At 34.1% G+C, this 18850-nt stretch overlaps 1 protein-coding gene across 3 annotated transcripts in view; it reads right to left on the bottom strand.

Moving 5' to 3' along the window:
• LOC132705524 (teneurin-a) overlaps positions 1-18850 on the bottom strand; it is a 737223-nt gene that overhangs the window by 69294 nt on the left and 649079 nt on the right. For all 3 annotated transcript variants that reach the window (XM_060676144.1, XM_060676145.1, XM_060676146.1), the window contains 3 exons: positions 18637-18813; positions 13569-13796; positions 11954-12139 (listed from right to left, as the gene is read on the bottom strand). In XM_060676144.1, the coding sequence (XP_060532127.1) occupies positions 11954-12139; positions 13569-13796; positions 18637-18813 (591 nt within the window). The remainder of the gene's footprint in view (positions 1-11953; positions 12140-13568; positions 13797-18636; positions 18814-18850) is intronic.

Below are 18850 nucleotides of genomic sequence, written 5' to 3'. Positions count from 1 at the left end.
GTCTGTTTTCGAATTTATAGAGTTCTTATTTTTTTGGATCTCAACCATTTCCAGAATTTCCCTTTTTTTTGTATTATTTTCGGTTTTTAGAATTTTTACTTTCGCAAAGTTGAAAGAATGCTTGGTTTCCGCGCAATGACTCTTCAGGGCAGTCGTATTTTTTTTGTCGTATTTGTGACCATTAATTCTGTTTTTAAGATACTGGCTTGTTTGACCGATGTACACACCCTCACAATCGTTGCAAGGTATCTCGTAAATGACGTGACTCTTCTTTTCGTCCGGTATCTTGTCTTTTAATTTACTGAAAATGTTTTTTACCAAATTGTATCCTTTGTGAGCAATAGTAATGTTGTGATTCATAAAAATTTTGCTAAAATTTTCGGACATACTGGGTATATAAGGAAGCGAAAGATAATTTTTTTTTTGTTTTTGTTGGGTGTTGCTTTTTTGTTTAGTTTGGTTATAGAATAGGTGTATACGTTTTTTGAAAATGGTGTTAATTAATCGTTCCGGATAGTTATTTAGTTTTAATGCTTGTTTTGCTTTAGTAATCGATTTTTCTCTGAAATCCGGATCAGAGAGTTTAATTGCACGGTCAGCCAAGCCAATAATTACGGATTTTTTTTGCGATATAGGGTGCTGGGAGTTAAAATTAACGTATCTGGAAGACCAGGTCACTTTAGTGTACCACTCGGTTTTAATTCCTTTTTTTAAATTATGAAGGGTTAAATCTAAAAAGTTGATTTTACTTTGGGACTCTATTTCTATTGTAAATTGTAATTTCTGATGGTAGCTGTTGAAGAGTTGAAGAATTTCGTGTTGTTTGTTTTTTGGTATTGCCGTTATGCAATCGTCTACGTATCTGTAGAAAAAAGGTATGTCAAAAAGGGCATTGCTAAGGACCGACTCCTCCAAATCTTCCAGTACAATTTGTGCGATGGCGCTGGAAATTGAAACTCCCATGGCGCATCCGTCGATTATATTGCAACATTCTGAAATAAAACAACAATGGAAGTAACAACATAGGGATATATTAATATAAAATTATAATATATAAAAATAATTTAAAATAAATAAAAGAAAAAAATTATAAATTAACAAAAACACTCTGTATATCCTCTGAACCTTGCACCAAAACAATCGTGCATCGTACGATGTTTTTACAGTAACGTCGACGCGAGCAAACCTCGCGTATCGGTATTATTATTATTATTATTATTTTAAACTCTTATATATATTTTAACTGTTTCGTTAAATTTGTGTGTATTATGTGTGTGAGTGCCGTATACAAATCATTTTTTGTTGGACTTTTATCTTTTATCAAGGGTATGACTTTTTTATTCTCATAGTTGGAAAAAACCAAAACAATAATATTTCTAGGCACTATGACAAAACCAAACGCTTTTAAAGTATAAACTTTCATATGATGCTACCTCTTCAATTTTAAGATTTGTGTTTGTCTCTTTTTGGTAAGGTTCTTTGTAATTCCGTTGTGCATATGTAAAAAAAAGAACTGTACTATAACATAATTTTAGACTGTACCCCTTTCTGAAGAAGGTCATAGAAGACCGAAACGTCAATATATGGACAAAAAAAATTTTAATCGCTTTTAATACAAAGACCTATAACCCAAGAACCAAAAGCTAAACATAAATATAGAGAAGGTCTAAGAAAAAACAAAATATAAACAATATATATACAGCATGGGTGAAAATATGCTTACCTACGAATACATCTCTAACACTTTCGGCGAGGGAACTACAAGAACCTTGAAATTATACTGCAAATCAGTAACACAACTATGCAAACAGAAGAACAGAAGAATATTCCTCCTTCGGTGCAAAAACGACGGTGTAACCCCCATTTTTCTCAATTTTAAAATGAAACACATCACTTTTAATTGTAAACATCTCGAAAAGAAATTCAGAGAGGGCATCATGGGAAATTTTGTGCTAAATACAATAAATCTTTTAATCACGGACACAACTAAAAATATCTCAAAACTACAAAGGCAAATTGACGGTTTTATAGAAAAGCTCACCACAACATATCAACAATTTTGATCGACAGACAAACAAAAAAAACCGAATTCTTGTTCCAAAAAATTAAAAACAAAAACATTAAGAAATTCGAACAATTATACAAAAAAAACAAAAATCCAGATATTTGCGTCACCGATTGGGTGGAAAATCTAACAGAGACCGTTATTCCGGAATACGTAAATGAAGTTTTGAGTCTTGGTCCAAATTTTGCTACACCGTTAGAACGAGCCGATCAGTTACCAATCGGTGACATAATTGCAGGTATAGAAACTTCCTTAAACGGTCTTAACACTCAAACTAGGGACGGGGTGCGATCGGAATGTTGCAATATAATAACTAATTACAAAAATAAATTCAACAAAAAACCAAAAAAAACAGATCAAAATAAACAAAATTCAAAACTATGCGCTAAAATTAAAAAAACAGAACGTTTCCTGAAACAACATAAAGAACTCAAAATTTTGATACCAGATAAAACAAATAAAACAGTTATTATGACGGACGCTCAGTATGACAAAAAAATGCTAGATCTACTAAAAGACAATACCACCTCCAGAGAAATGAAAAACGACCCAACAGCTATTTTTCAGAGAAAGAACAACGACTTAGTGTCCTCCTGGGAAAAAAAGTTATACATTTCCCATAGCACAGCGCAAAGCTTAAAAATTCTTAATTCTCAGCCACCCAGAATTTATGGATTACCCAAGCTTCACAAGGAATCCATCCCTCTAAGACCAATAGTATCATGTATCCAATCACCATTTGAAAAACTCTCAAAATTTTTAAAGAACATCTTGCAAAACGTTATACATAAAAATAGATACTATATTAAAGACTCTTTTGATTTCAAAAACAAAATTAAAAAGATTAAGATTTGTGTTTGTCTCTTTTTGGTAAGGTTCTTTGTAATTCCGTTGTGTATATGTAAAAAAAAGAACTGTACTATAACATAATTTTAGACTGTACCCCTTTCTGAAGAAGGTCATAGAAGACCGAAACGTCAATATATGGACAAAAAAAATTTTAATCGCTTTTAATACAAAGACCTATAACCCAAGAACCAAAAGCTAAACATAAATATAGAGAAGGTCTAAGAAAAAACAAAATATAAACAATATATATATATATATATATATATATATATATATATATATATATATATATATATATATATATATATATATATATATATATATATATATATATATATATATATATATATATATATATATATATATATATATATATATATATATATATATATATATATATATATATATATATATATATATATATATATATATATATATATATATATATATATATATATATATATATATATATATATATATAAATAGGGGACCTAAAAACTAATCTCAAATCTACTAACCTTATAACTAAAAAAAGAATGAATGAAGGAGAAAGAAGACTTGTCACTACGGATAACACGACGCCAATCGAAGTTGCCGAAGTATCTCCTGGAGACCTAATAATATAAATCGCAGTGCGATGATAGATTGTTGAAAGTAACCCACATATTTTGATTAGGTTTTTGAAAAGTGATATTGGACCTGGGTTACTGTGGAAAGAAAGTTGATTGATGTCTCCCTTCCAGCCGCGGCACATGAAAACGTAATTGTTCCAGAAAAAACGGACAATCGACTCCGTAATAAACTAACTTGTAGAGAAATGAAACAGATTGCAAGTCTCTGCGCAAGCTCAAAGACAGTACAGCGAACCTTCCCAGCAGAAGATCATGATTAACGCCCCTCTCATCATAGGAACCGTCCTCCCTTTCCTGCACACTCTCAATGGACTGAACGTGGCAGTTATATATTGGTGACCATAATAACGACCGATAGCTAAGCGCGGACCTAACGTAACAGTTAATTGACAATTTAACAGAAGCTTTGTGGAAGTCGGCGTATATAACGGCAACTTGATCTTGCTTGTTCAGGGAGTTACAGACATAAGAAAAACAGGGAGCATAAGTTGGTGATACATGATCTTTTCGCATGTTATTGCGTAGATAGTTTATTTCTAATTTGAGCAAAAATAAATTTATTGATTATAACCTCCAATATTTTAGAAAAATTGCATAAGATCGATATAGATCGGTAGTTTTCAACTACACATGGATCACCTTTCTTGAGAATAGCATAAACTTTGAAAATGTTCCAAGGTTCGGATAAACACCCGTTTCAAGTACCAGGTTTTCTCACTATCCCAACGTCTAAATTGGCAAAAACGCGATCTAAGCAACAGTTATTTAGATTAGTTACAGAGTTATGCTGTTTAACAGTGAAAGAAGGAATATTGAAGTCACCCAATAAGAAACCAGATCGGCCAAAAAAGTCCAGCGACGCAAAAGATTCAAAAAAGTTCTCAACTTCGAAGCTGGCAGCAGTGGAAGGAATGTAAACTATAAATACATAAAATACAAAATAATCTAAAGAGATTTTACAGCCTAACAAGTCTATGTTTGAAGTACTGTTGCTGATGCCGGAGGTATCCAGAAGTGTCACGAACGAGCAGGAGCGGTAGACCAGATGAGAATCAGGGAAGAGTTCAGAGTGCCGAAAATATGGTTAAAGCCAGGATTCGGTAACAGAGACGATATCATACTCTGAGGAAGTTACGCCCTTGTAAAAGACACGAAAGACATGGGTCCTAGTTCTGAGACCCAGAAGGTAGCGGTGGTGCTGGGTTTTTTGTAGCGATAGTGGGAACACCACGGATGTATTTTAGAATCAAATTGTTTTCTCCATTTGAGGGACGATTTTGCAGCAATCCTTTAATGTCCCGAATATGCTTACGTTGTGCCGGAGAAAGATCCGCCTCAACATTAATGTGGTGATTCTCAGTGATTCTCCTACTCTTGAGCACAAGTGACACGTCGCTGGATTTAGACAGTGTCACTTTAGCTAGTTTGTAGCCATTACGGTTTGGTTTACCGACGGAAACAACGTTAGTGACTTCAATCTGTGTGGATCCACTGCTGGAGAGCAGCGAAGAGATTTGAAGTGATTCGGGAATGCTCTCGTCGCGGTAAAGATTAAAAATCATCAAATTGTGCAAGCGTGCCTGCCTCTGCAATCACTGCGATTGTTACTAGCAATTTGATTTCTTAACTCTGCAATCTCCAATTTAAGATCAGCATTAATTTTGACTTGGTCTTCATATCTTGGCATACTGAGCTTCTATGCTTATAAATCTTTCCATTATGTCGTTCAAAGATACTTGGTTATGGATTATTGCTGAGTTGGAGATATCACCACCAGAGATAACTTGGAGGAACGCAGCACCCGGTCCAATTGAGCGTCGAGGGTTGCTATTCGAGGTTTGTGCGCTGCCTGACTGAGATTGCGCGATATCTAAGCAGGCATTGTACATCCAAATGGTTTCTTTGGTTTTATTCCACATAGTTGCCTGTTTGTTAAACTCGTGGTTAGTGAGACTCTTGTGGAACCACCACACATAGGCACGACATGATATTGAAGGTTGACTTTCTTTTATTGATCTCTCACAGATATTAGGCGCCATCCGTGCAGTACGTCCGTGGGCAAGCTCACTCTCAGAAAAAAATATATAAACACGGCTAAGCCTGACCACGTGCAACTACAAATACTGTTGTGTGAGCACTGCTTTATGATCGATTATTTGTTTCTCTTCCGCCGGAGAAGAAGTAAAGGTGGAGAGTACGTTTTTAGAGCATTTAAAATGTGATAGAACTACAGATAATAGAAATTGTTTTCTGCCTCTTACATATCCATCACATACAAATAAGTTATTAATTTTCATTTTAAATAGTGCACTTTTTGATTAAAGTTATGCAGCAAATTTGAAAATATTTCTTTAATTTGCAATAAAATAGAACCATTAAATTTTTAGGTTTCTATTTTACCCACATTGCGATTGGGCGAAATTTAATTGAAAATCAAAGTGCGTCTTTTCAGCGGTGCGTTCGTTTAAAACGAAAATTCGTATTGTGAAAGCAGTTTTCGAGCCGCACGAATAAAAGGAAACACTCGGAATGACATTCTGACGGGACGTGAGGATATCGATTTTATTAATCTCGAATGTCGACGTCACTCCTCTTTCTAATCAATTTCGGTCCCCAAATATAACGAGTTTCGAACTTTCGGATAGCCGGGGGTTTTTATTAATTAAAATTCTAATCCAAAGATTCCGCTCTAATCAAACCGACCGGGTATAATTATATATATAATTATATTATATAAAGCTAATTTTAATGGCTGCCCTCGAAAATTCGCGCATTTGAAAGTTAAATTTTGGTATAGTGCCTTCACAGAAAAATTGTTTTTGGCATAATGACAATGATAAAAAGGGGTCCGCAGTCGTAAATTTACATTACCATTGGTTTGGGTTAGGTTAAAATGATTATTTGAAAAGATTAATAAGTAAGAGGTTTTTTATTTTTTAAAATTTAGTCTTAATTTCATACGAAAATGTGTTAGTACGCTGCTGTTTTGTCAAATACTGATTTAAGTAGCAACGTTCTGTTTCATTTTTTATAAAACTTCTAGATTGCTCCTGCGTCGGTTGTTGAGTAGGACTAGGTAATGTTTCGCCATTCATCCTGTTGGCTTCTTCAGAGCTTGACTGAAACTGGCTCACCTTTTACTCTGTATCTGCCTATATATTGTTGGACGGGGGCGGAGCTAAATGAGAGGCATAAACACCGTCTCGGATGACTGATTCCCACATTGATGACAGGTAAAGACCTGAGTCACGGGCAAGATTGTTAGGATCTTGCGATTGTGTTCGGTGACTGCTGTAAGGTTCTTTCATGTTCTTTGAGTTTAATTGATATTTTTCGTCCGGTTTCTCCAATGTATTCTCTCGATGTATATTAAATAGAAATTTTTGGACAAGTAGTAAATCTGGTTTTATGTTATATTTCTTTAGAACTTGGTAAAACGTATGTTAGGATGTGTAGAGTTTAAATGTATAAGAAAATCTGCTAGGGATTCTTGACCTTGAGGCCAAATAACAAAAGTATCATCGACGTAGCGTTTCCGTAATTTTGGTTTTAGATGGTGTTGACAATAGGTTGAAGGGGTAATCCTAGTTTGTGAATTTTGGGATAGATTTAAGGTTACATTTCATAGATAACGTAGGATCTTTTTTAATTTGATGATATGATCCGTCTGTAACAATATCTTGAATCTTTTCCTGATATTCATTTGTGTTTATGACCACAGTAGCATTTCCTTTATCTGCTTTTAGGATTACGATGTCGGGATCAGATTTTAGAGATTTTAGGGAAACGCGTTCAGGATTTGCAATATTAGATTTAGGGGGTTCCGCCCCCCCTCAAACAATATAAAAGAAGGAAAAGAGTAAAATCCATGCGAGTTTCAGTCAAGCTCTGAAGAAGCCAACAGGATGATTGGTGAAACGTTAGCTAGTTCGACTCAACAAAAACCGACGCTTAGGTTTCGCCAATCATACTGTTGGCTTCTTCAGAGCTTGACTGAAAGTGGCTCGCATTTTACTTTGTATCTGCTTACATATTGTTTGAGTGGGACGGAACTGAATGAGGGACATAAACATCGTCTCGGATGACTAATTCCCATATTGGTGACAGGAAAAGACCTGAGTCGCGGTTAAGATTGTTACGTTGCTTATAGATTTTTATATTCTATGATTTTCCGTTGGTAGAAGAATTGATTACATGCAAGAATTTCAGTTTTATCGAATAAAATTTTATTCCTGGTTTCGTGATTGTGTTCGGAAAGTGCCGATGAGTTTATTTGTCTTAGTCTTAAGACTTTTTCATATTCTTTGAGGGTAGTTGATATTTTACGTTCGGTGTCTCCAATGTGTTCTTTGCCGCATATGCATAGAATGCTGTAAACTCCTGTCATCTCAAATGGAATTTTGTTTTCGGCGGATCGAAAATGTTGAGAGATTTTCGGACAAGTGGAAAATCTGCCTTTGAAGTTATATTTCTTTAGAACTTTTGATAGAGTGGGGTTGCTTTCGGCCTCATTGCTATTGGAAGGTTATGGCGAAGTGTATTTTGGTTCCAGCAAATGACGAAAGCAACAGTTAGGTGGAAAAAGAGCAAGACACTACGAAATCCGAAGGAAAATAAGCTGTGGAATTAGCCTTTGGAAAGTTTTGTCTACAATGGACTTCAAATATCAAAAAAAGAGATAAGAAGCACGTACTTATGGAATCTCAGCAATTATAAAAATAGGGATGCAAGTATAGAAGAGCAATAAGAAAATATAATATATATATGATTGGTTTCAAAGTCACGCCATAAATATTGTGATCGTCTGACGCAAAATCTGACTCTGATGTGTGATAATCTGGAATGGAAGCCATAAATAGGACTTCTTTCGCAATGATTGATTATTTAATGACTGTATCAAATTTAGCATTGATACGAGGGAAACTCATGTTTTTTGTTTCCAGATGTACTTGTAAGTAAAAAAAGTGGATTCACCAGCACATGTGTATAGGAGAACTAACAAATATCGGACGAAATCTAAATTTTCAGCTTAATTCTTCTGGAGCAACAAAATTTTGATTTTGAAAATTAAGCAATGGCAATATGCCAACCAGCCTATCAATTCAGTAATATCAAGTCTTTTGATCAAAACCAGAACTGAAAGATGGAATCAGAAGAGGGTACATCTATGAAGTACCTTGTGACTCGAAGAACAAAAAGAAAACATACACTGGGATCGTAAGTGGTCAGAGGTCACTGTTGTAATCAGCATACTTCAGTGGAAGGTCGAATTCAAAGAAATTATCTTCATATCATGTATTCAGAACATATTTAGCAAACCATGCGTGGAAATACCAACGATTTGGCAAAAAACAAATACAATGAAAGTATGAGGTTATTTTAGTTTCAAGAAACATGATACGGTATCAGCTGTCCCATTCTTAACGTAACCCTTAAAAACTTAAGGGTTAGTTTTAGTTAGTTAATTGATGCCAAATAGAAATAATTTTTAGCTTTATATTTAGTGCATTATTTCTTTCCTGTCTCCGCTAAAAGCTGTGTTTGAGGCGTCAGCAATGGTAGAAGGATTCATTTGCGCTTCGTGGTAACAAACGCGTCGATTATGGAGACAAAATCGTCTGATACCCGATTTTTGAACTTTCAAGTTTGTGAATATTAGAGCAGATTCGAACGCACTTGGCTATAGTAATAAATAAATGTTTCCTGCAGGGGGTCTTCCTCCATAAAATTTTGCAAATTAGTGCCTGTTCAGAAAAATGTAACCGATAATTTTTATAAATAAAGTTATTGAAATTATTTTATCATTTTACTCGATAAGGAATACTTGGTACTCCCATTTAATTGTATCTGTTAATAATGTGAGCTTATGTGTGATCGATAGTTCAACGGGCGTACGTCAAGGTTCGCTTTGAGGACCCCTTCTTTAGTATAAACCAAGCAATATCTAAAACTATCTCAAAACGCGAATGATGAAATCTTAGTGCAAAGTGGTGAATCAATGAATTATCATTTGTATTACAGAATATAAGATAAGAAAAGCAGAACAATGGTTTAATATAATATATGCTAAAACTAAATTCAAAAATAACCCATAAAATGACCTTTTCTCTCAGTAATGCTTTCTATGCTGCAAATAGTGTGAAACTTCTGGAAATTCAACTAGATGGGGGACTGCGTTTTAAAATTCCACGTAGGTTCAGGTTGACTACTGTTAAAATTTACTAAATACTTTACTTTATAATAAGCTCAAGTCATCACGGATTTAATTGTCATCTGGTTTCCTTCATTTGAAAATTCGTCTTATATGACGTGTGGCTTGCAACAAACTTCACTGTATTGTTGTTAAATAAAGATTATTATTTTAATATCATTATTATTATTAAAAAAAAAGGATTGCTTGCAATGCTCCTTCCAGGTCGTTCAAAGACTACCACCTCGTAACTCGCGTATCTTTATATTCTCCTCCTTCTCTCCGGAGAAAACTTTATAGATCCAAGTTCGGAAACTTTCGAAGTAATTAGTATTCTAATATCGTGTTAGGTGTTATGAAATTCTGAACTGATTCCTTCATAACGGCGGGGGCTTTCAAGCTCGTGCATTCGCCTCGATACGGTATACCGATCTCGTGAAAAATACCCCCTCGGAAGTGACTTTTGTTATAGTTTAATCACGGGACCGCTTTAGTTGACGAAGTATCGTTAACGGTCGAGGAAGTCTTCGTGTAATCATCCAACTCCGCGGAACGTCACATAAATTAACGACAAATGTCGTTATCGTCCAAAAATTTAAATTAAACGACATGGTTGATGAGCTTTTGCGAGGCCCTAGACGAATACATTTGACTTGTTGGCTAACCAATAAATTTCGTTTGCGTAGAGATTTTCATAATTCACAAAATTTTTTAGCTTATAAATTTCATCGAACAATATAAAAAGTTGTCAAAATTTCATAAAAAAAATAAAGCAAGTCCAATACTTTTATGACTTGTGCACGTATATTAAATCTGAGTACAGTACTGAATTCTACGCGAAAAGTTATACAAGAAACTGTCGCTACCTTTCGATTCGTTATCAAATTAGAGAATTTACAGGAGGTAGGTCAAAATGCAATGTTTGGGAAATTTCAAGCAAAAGTGTCGGAAGTGGGACGCCCTGTAGTCCAATCTCCAGCTGCCCGTCTTTAAAAGCTAAAAAACTTTCAAATTAAATACCACATATACCAAACTTACTAACAACAAAAATCAGGTTACAGAACAAAAGCGCGCAAAAACTTTTCGCAAAGTTTAAGTAAGTAAAAAAGGCGAGAACTTTCACTGAGAACTGATACACGTATCAAATGAAAGGAAAAAGTTTCGGATGTTTTATCACGTTTGTGTAGGGGAATGGTGAAAATACTTTATCCAGGAAAATGCCAATATCAATATCAATTACGAGTCATTACATTTGCTTAATTGTCTGTTTAGTTGTTTTAGTTGTAAAGAGAAGCAAATAGTAGGAGGTTCCAACATACAACGGGAGCGTATGAAAAAATACCATCATACCACATGAAATCTATCAAAACCTACCATAACTATACCAGTTGCCCCCTGTGTAGTATTCTTGATTGTTATCTGATTTGAAAATTTTAAAAGCCACAATGAATTGTTTCAACTAACTAAATTTTTTTCTTTCTTTCTGAGCAAAAATAGACAATTTTTTTTAAGAAACTATATTTGTTTTATATGATTTTCGGAATTTGCTTCAGCCATTCTCTGAAAAAAATCATTGGAAAATATAGGGGTCACTGTTATAACAGAAACGTGCCAAATTCCAATATCAGCCAAACAAACTAATCAATACCAAAATAGCCAAAGCAAAATGCGATATATATATCCAAGATATCCAAGAAAGTATAAAAAATTCCAAAAAATTGTTGGATCAATCAAAGGGTAAGATGTTTTCAGATCATACACGTCAAAAGTTATAACACGTGTAAATTTTTTAAGAAGTCGTTATTGAAGAAAGAACTGATGTGAGTTTTGTTTCGATTCCATTGATTTTTAGTGTGCTTTAATTTTGATATTATTTTGCCTCTTGTTGATGTTATGTTATTCTCCTCGAAATAAACAAATATTTCAAAAGTTTAGTTTTTAATTATTTATTTATTAGATGAAAAATCATATGCAATGATAATGGCAGGTGTAATTAGTGGACATTGGTGGCAATTTAAGTGGTATTTGGTGGGATTTGGTTGAGGTTATTTCTGATAGAAGTGATAACTTAGTGCACACAGATCCTCCCACGACATTATGAGTAAGACACGTTTAGAATCTTCAGACGAATTTACATTTAGCACAATCTTAACACAAAATTCCAGGTTATGATGTATAAAACAGTACTCCAAGTCAGAACAACTAATAAAAACTTACGCAAAGTGCAGTGTCGTCCGTTCCAGCCTTGCGAGCAAACGCAGGTGCCATTCCTGCACTGTCCGTGTTCCTGGCAACGGGTGTCGCAGGGCAGTTGTTCACATCGCGGACCAGTCCAACCTACGTCGCACCGACACTTACCCATTTCGCAATGTCCGTGATCACCACAGTCTAAGTTGCACAGAGCTGCAAAAAAATCTCATTAATAAACACATAAAAATAAGGTTGTTTTTTTTTATTATTTTTTAATGAAAGCTTGGAGTTTAGTTAATTTTATTTATATAAATTTTAGTATTTACTTATTATTTTATTACTTTAAACATAAAAATGATCATACAAGTTAAATGCACACTGACAAAATTCCCACTAAAATATGTTTAGTTATTTATTGTTACTGGGACAAAAATACAAAATGAAATTTAAAAATTGAAATTAAGTGTGACTTTACAACGAACCTAATTAGTTTTATCAATTATAATAACGAATCGGGTCACATGATGATCACAAAACACTCGCCGTTACAATGTCATTCATTTTTATATTGTCCATTAAGGTGATGCTATATGTCACTTCTGAACGCTGAATTAATTTGTTGTGTTGAAAAAGTAGGGCAATTGTAAAGGTGATTTTTATAGAGCGGCAAAGGCTAAATAAAAAATTGGTATTGTTACAAAATATTATAAATATAGTTATACTTGGAAAGAACGGCATTTATATCATAATAAAATACAAAATGTATTCTGGATTTATAAATTATGTTTCATAAAACATTGTGAATATCCATAACTTCAGTTTGACTTAATCGTGACGTTGCTTTATTATAAAACTATGTTTACACTTTATAATTACATAAGTTAATGTAAATCAAAAACAATGTGTTTCAATCTAAGACTTATGTCGCCAAGTGTTGGGTATTGTCAAAGTTTAAATTTAAAAAAATGAAACACGTATATATGAACGTAGGGTAAAACAAAAATTATTAAAATAAACATTTTTCACAGGCAAAAAACTCATTTAAGTCCTATAAAGGCATGACGCACCAAACCATCTTCCTTTGAAGTATACAAATGATTATAAAGTTTAGGAACCACATCTTATGGCCAAGAATTTTATTATGAAATAAAAATAAACCCCCTAGAAATTTAACTACACTACTTTGATGAATGCCCTTGTTGCCTAGTCCCACATGCTTTTAGTCCTTACAAGAAAACATCAGTAAATCTGTTTTATCGGTATTTAAGGTTAGGTAGGCTAGCAGTAAGATTGTATCTTAACAATGTTGGCGTTGGAGCTACTACTTAATAGCTCAAAATTGTAACAATAATAACAAAGGCTATAAGCAACAAGTTCCTTTGAAGAACCCCATATAGAACCATCCTAGATTCTAAGATCCACTCCTGAAGAACGTGTAAATACAACTTGAGCGTCGAATTTCAATCAATATATAATTTTGGACTTGCAATGTGGCGTACAAATAACCAATGATCTATTGTATAATTTTAGCAGAAGTGTGAGGAATCGTGACGGGTAATTGATTTCCCAAAAGCAATTCGACCGTCAATAATCTGGAGGAAGAAAAAGCATTTTCGCCCCAAATAAAAGCCGCAATACTCACGCTGAGAGCAATCGGAACCAGTCCAATGCCTGTTACAGACGCACTTTGCCGATTCTAGATCGTAGACGCCGTGTTCGGAACATGTAGGCAAACACTTATGAACTTGTTCGTCGATGACGTTGCAGTTTTGTCCCTTCCAACCCGCTTTACAGTAACATTGACCATTGACGCAGGCACCGTGCTCCGAGCACGTAGGATCCTCGCAATCTACTTCGTCGCACGCTTCTCCTGAAAAAAGAAATCGGGACCGCTGTGATAATAACAATAACAGTTTAACTGGCACATTTAATCTATCAACCCATTAAACCTTTATACATAAGAAAAAGAAAAATTATATGCAATCATATTAACGGAAATCTTTTCAATCTGGGGGAAGAGAAGTAAGACCTTTTTAATCGAACATTCAAAGCGTGGCATTTTATTTTTTCAAAAAGATATGGGGGACCAAGCAATACGGAAAATGAGAGACTATCGAGTTTTTTCCATTTACAGTCATTTGCCTTACGGAGTCTATTTTATACGACATATGCAGCACATTTCTTGATCCAAACAAGGACTATAAATCAATTAATTAAAATGAGAAAGAAGTAAGTTGATAAATAGTAACCATTGGGATTACTACCAAAGTTTAGTCAAAAAATCCGTGCAGGTTCAGCGCGATTTAAATGTTGACTTTTACCACGTATCCGAAAGTAAGGTTCAATTAGTTCTTTAGATTGACCAAATAACTTAATGTCAGATTTAGTGGCATTTATATCGAGCTGATGAGAGTTTGAAAACTCTTCAACAAACTTCATGTTTTCGTTTATGATTTCCTGCTGGCAAACTTCCGGAATTAAAAAAGATATATCTTACTTATTTGGAATGCTAACAACTTATATTGATTGATTGATGAATTGATGAATTTTTATTATAGATTCATTTTATTTCTAATTTAAAATTCAGAATGATTATATAAATAAATGTAATTTAAACTGAAAATATTTAGTAATATACAAAATCAGTAATAAATTATAAGTTATATATGAAAATATTTGGTTTATTGTGAGTCTGATAACTAGCTAAAATTGACGCATTATTTTTTATGATAATCTGATAAAAAGTATTTTTTTTTGTGAACACCTCTATGTTGTTAATAATTTTTAACGAATTTGCTCGCTTCTTGCATTTTTACATTCATCAAAAATATAAATGCGAAACAAAATAGGCAGATAAAATACATTAGACCAAAATTTTTGTCTTCTAATTCGCAGGAAAGGATCATCTAAAATTGCAAGTCAACAAAAATATATTTTCGTCCATTAGGTAATGCTACAACGAAACATGCGAGAAAGTCGCGTCGCGACGACAATAATGATCTCTTCTTATTAAACTTCCAAGTTCCCTTAGAGCATTTGGCACCGAACGGATCAAACAGCTTTACACCTCCTTCGAAACGAATTTAAAATATTTTCAATTCGTACGCGTTCCTGTGAATGAACCGTCCTTCAAATTGTAACTGATAGACGTAAGCCATCCCAACTTTTAAAACGTTTGTAGTAAACGTTTGATTAATATAGGTTAGTTTGATTGGATGAGCACCTAAAGAAACAAATTTTTGTTGCAATAAATAACTTAAATTAATTACCGCATAAATTCTTATTTGTATGACCAAATTTATAAAAAAAATGTCATTTTTTTGGATAAAGTTTTAAGTTATCACTGAATTCCGGTTCAATAATTTTGCCCTTAAAATTTAAGAAATTTTTGAATTTCACCTTGAGATTTATGAAACGTCTAGTGTTGAAAATCGTCATCTGAGTACTGCTTACAAACATGGAGTCAATGAAATAGTGCAAAGAGTTCTTGACTCTTTGAAGTTGTAGTAAAAAATTTAAAGTGTGGTTTTAAAATCTTAGAAATTTAACGTAAAAAAGTAACAATTGGAACGGAATCACCCCATCGGTCTTTGCAGTAGTCTCCGGCATCCCCATTGCAGTTTAAACACTATATAATGGATATAATTTGCTCTTGTATCATTTGCAGTAAACAACGCACTTCAAAAACTGTTAGTAGAACCACAAATAGTACTTTATTAAATTTCGTGCAGTAAAATGGAATTGCCGCAGCACATGTTGCTACCGAGTTGCTATGGGAATTTTTTAATTCCAAATAACAAATACAATTTTGCAAGGACCTCGTTTTTCAGCTTTGAAAGACATCCAAGTAATGTATCAGCAATGGACTAACATGTCTGTCGTATAATTTCCCAGCTTAAATTATCCAAAGCTGCTAAGAAATTGTGTACTCTACCAATGACTTCTGTTCTATTTGAAACTTAAGGAGAAGGAGAGTTTGAAACATTATTCAATTTTAGTTTTGTTATTCTAATTGCTTCAGTCGCTTGGTTACTATTGCGAAATTTATTTCAAACATATTAATCAGTAGGAATTTTGTGGTTAATAATGATACAGGGTGTTTTCTAATTGAATGACAATAATTGAAAGGGATTTTTGGGTCCATTAAAAAAAAACTTTTAAATGCCTTAATTTTTGAGATACAGGGTGGTAAAGTTTTGAAAACTAAAATATATTTTTTAATATCTGTAATACAAGGAATGCCACTCATTTCTCTTAAAATAAAAATGCTTCTTACAATTTCCAATCATTTCTATAGAAATTTAATTTCTTGTTTTTTTCAATCCAACGTACGGTTTTCGCAAAAAAATAAATAAAAACCTCTTCTCTGCATGGTTAGAACAATATATAAACAGTATATGTAAACAAATTATACAATATATAAAAAAATTGTCATGTAATGACATTATTTTTTTAAAGGAATCCAGCGATCATTATGGCCATTTAGCCTTTTTGACAGAAAAAAGGGTCCAATTAAGTAATTCCCAACAATTCCAGCCCAAACATTGACCAAACAAGAGATAATGCGCAAAAGAAATAATAATGATAATAATTCTCTGCATGTTGCGATATTGTTATGTCCATGCAGAGAACAGGTTTTTATTTTTTTTAAGCGAAAACTGTACATCGGATTGAAAAAAATCAGAAATTTAAGTTTCTGTAGAAATGATTGCAGATTGTAAGAAGATTTTTTATTTTAAGAGAAATCTGAGGCGTACCATCAATGTCTGCCAAAAAAGACAGGTGAAATTCAGTACGCCCGCCATAATGCCCTTTGATAGATAGTACATGTGAGACTGATTTGGTATTAGTGATATTAAAATTTTACCACCCTATACCTCAAAAGTTAAGACGTTTAGGACATATGATATTATCATTTTAAAATGTATCAAAAAATCGCCCCCGTAGTTATTAACATTCAATTAGAAAACACCCTGTATATGAAGTTACAATGGATTCTTGAAACTCTTTTTTTTTTCAATTTTTGTAAGCAACGTTACTTCTTGTAATGAAAGTTTCAGCTAGATGCAATAAATGATATTATTATGAGTAGCTCAAAATTTCAAAGGTATAAATAAATAAATATATAAAAAAACGGCTGTTTAGTTTAGTTCCACATGGAAAAGTAGACAACTCGCAGGTTACTGGTACGAAATAACCAGCCTTCAAGTTCCACAATTCTGCTTAAGATATTCGAAGTTTTGGGGTCGCAGTCGTGCCCCCGCAGTAGCCTCCGTTACACCCGCAACTCTCCCGTAAAGTAATTATTTCGTGTTGGGGGGTAATTATTTTCTCTAAGAAGGTAATTTGCATCCGTTCCGTGGCACAGGTACCGAGGTTCGGTTAAAGTTTTCGGTAATTATCAGCGTGAAACGAGGTGAAGTGAGCGCTCGCGCGGAGGACTAGAAAAATTACAAAGCGCGAGGTCGGAAGATTTAAATTACAGGGGCCACGATCACCCTACGGCGCCGCGCGCGTAAGAAAATCGGTTGTTTCGCCCTGCAACGTGACGCCCTTTTGTGCTCTCGCGCGGTTTGATCTGCAGATGAAACGATTGCGAATCAAAGGGCTCCGCTTCGTTTGCCTGTGTTTCAATTCCCGTATCACGTGACCCGATTTTGTTTACGTAATGAAAGGAAATCGGGTTGCCTATGTTCAAGGGGGCCTAACATTAATTGCGATTAGATTTTTTGTTTATTTTGATTGATTGTTAGCTTGTACGTTAGTTACTATCTGGGAATTCATTTTCATATATAGTGTCCACTATGTATAAAGATACAGGGCCGTTTAAATTTTAAGGCATATTTACAAAAGCAAATTTCTTGATTTTGGTATTTAAAACTTTACAAAAAAAAAGTTGTACCAAATGTTTTTTTTTTAATTCACTTGTCATGTACAGGGTGTCAAAATTTCGGACTACTACTAGTAACATTGAAATTTTAAATAGAAGACCTGTATTTTTGCGTACTCAAGGAAGGAAGGAAGGAAGGAAAGAGGTGGTTTTAGTGCATTAATGAATGCATAATAAGCTAAGATTGAGCGGTTCAAATGGTTTTGGTTGTTGGTAGTGGTAGTTTAAAATTCCGACACTCTGTACCTCTAATGGTTTAGTACCTATACAGTGATATTTCAAAAAAGGTCACCTTGTATGCCTCAAATCAGTTAAAGTTTTGGTTAATTGGGACGTTTGGCGGTGGCGAGTTTTGGTTAGTTTTTAGAGTTTTTATATTGAGTAATTAATGAATACAGTTTTCTTTAGCAAATCAGTTCGTCTTTCAACTGTTTCACATAAAAAGATGTACAGGATGAGCAAAGTTTTCTACTTTTAAAAGTAGATAAACTAAAAGTGATGTCAGTGTTTGGAGCTCGTTTTTCACTAAAAAAATAGTTGAACTTTTGAGGCAGAATTCAATGAAAAAATCAGTAAGTGTTGCTGTTTTTCAAATATCGATCAACATTTGTTTTCTTTTGGTTTTCATTTTCAAATTAACTTGTCTTTTTACAAACGTATCATAGTACGGCTCCGTCTCAATAAACAATGGCGATGACGCTTCGGCGTTGGAATACCAAAAATGTTCTGCTCGTATTTTAAAACTGACGAGGGAATTTATATTATACAAAGTGTTTAAGACGATTGCCGAGTCGTGCACGTCCCGAGGGAAATAACTAACCTTTCCAGCCCGGCTTGCAGTGACAAGAGCCGCGGACGCATTTCCCGTGACCCGAGCAGTCGGCAATGCGGCAATCGCCCTCGGGAATGTCGCACTCCGGCCCTTTCCAGCCCTCCTCACAGTGACATAGGCCGCCGCCATATTGGCCGTGGCCGGAACACAGCACCGGACACACACCTGGAACGAATAGAAAAAGTTAATAATTTTTTTCTTA

The sequence above is a fragment of the Cylas formicarius genome, unplaced genomic scaffold (assembly GCF_029955315.1).
Source record: "Cylas formicarius isolate icCylForm1 unplaced genomic scaffold, icCylForm1.1 PGA_scaffold_7__23_contigs__length_41026272, whole genome shotgun sequence".
Taxonomy (NCBI): domain Eukaryota; kingdom Metazoa; phylum Arthropoda; class Insecta; order Coleoptera; family Brentidae; genus Cylas; species Cylas formicarius.
Note: the sequence above shows the minus strand (reverse complement) of the source record. Positions and strands in the feature narration are given on the sequence as shown.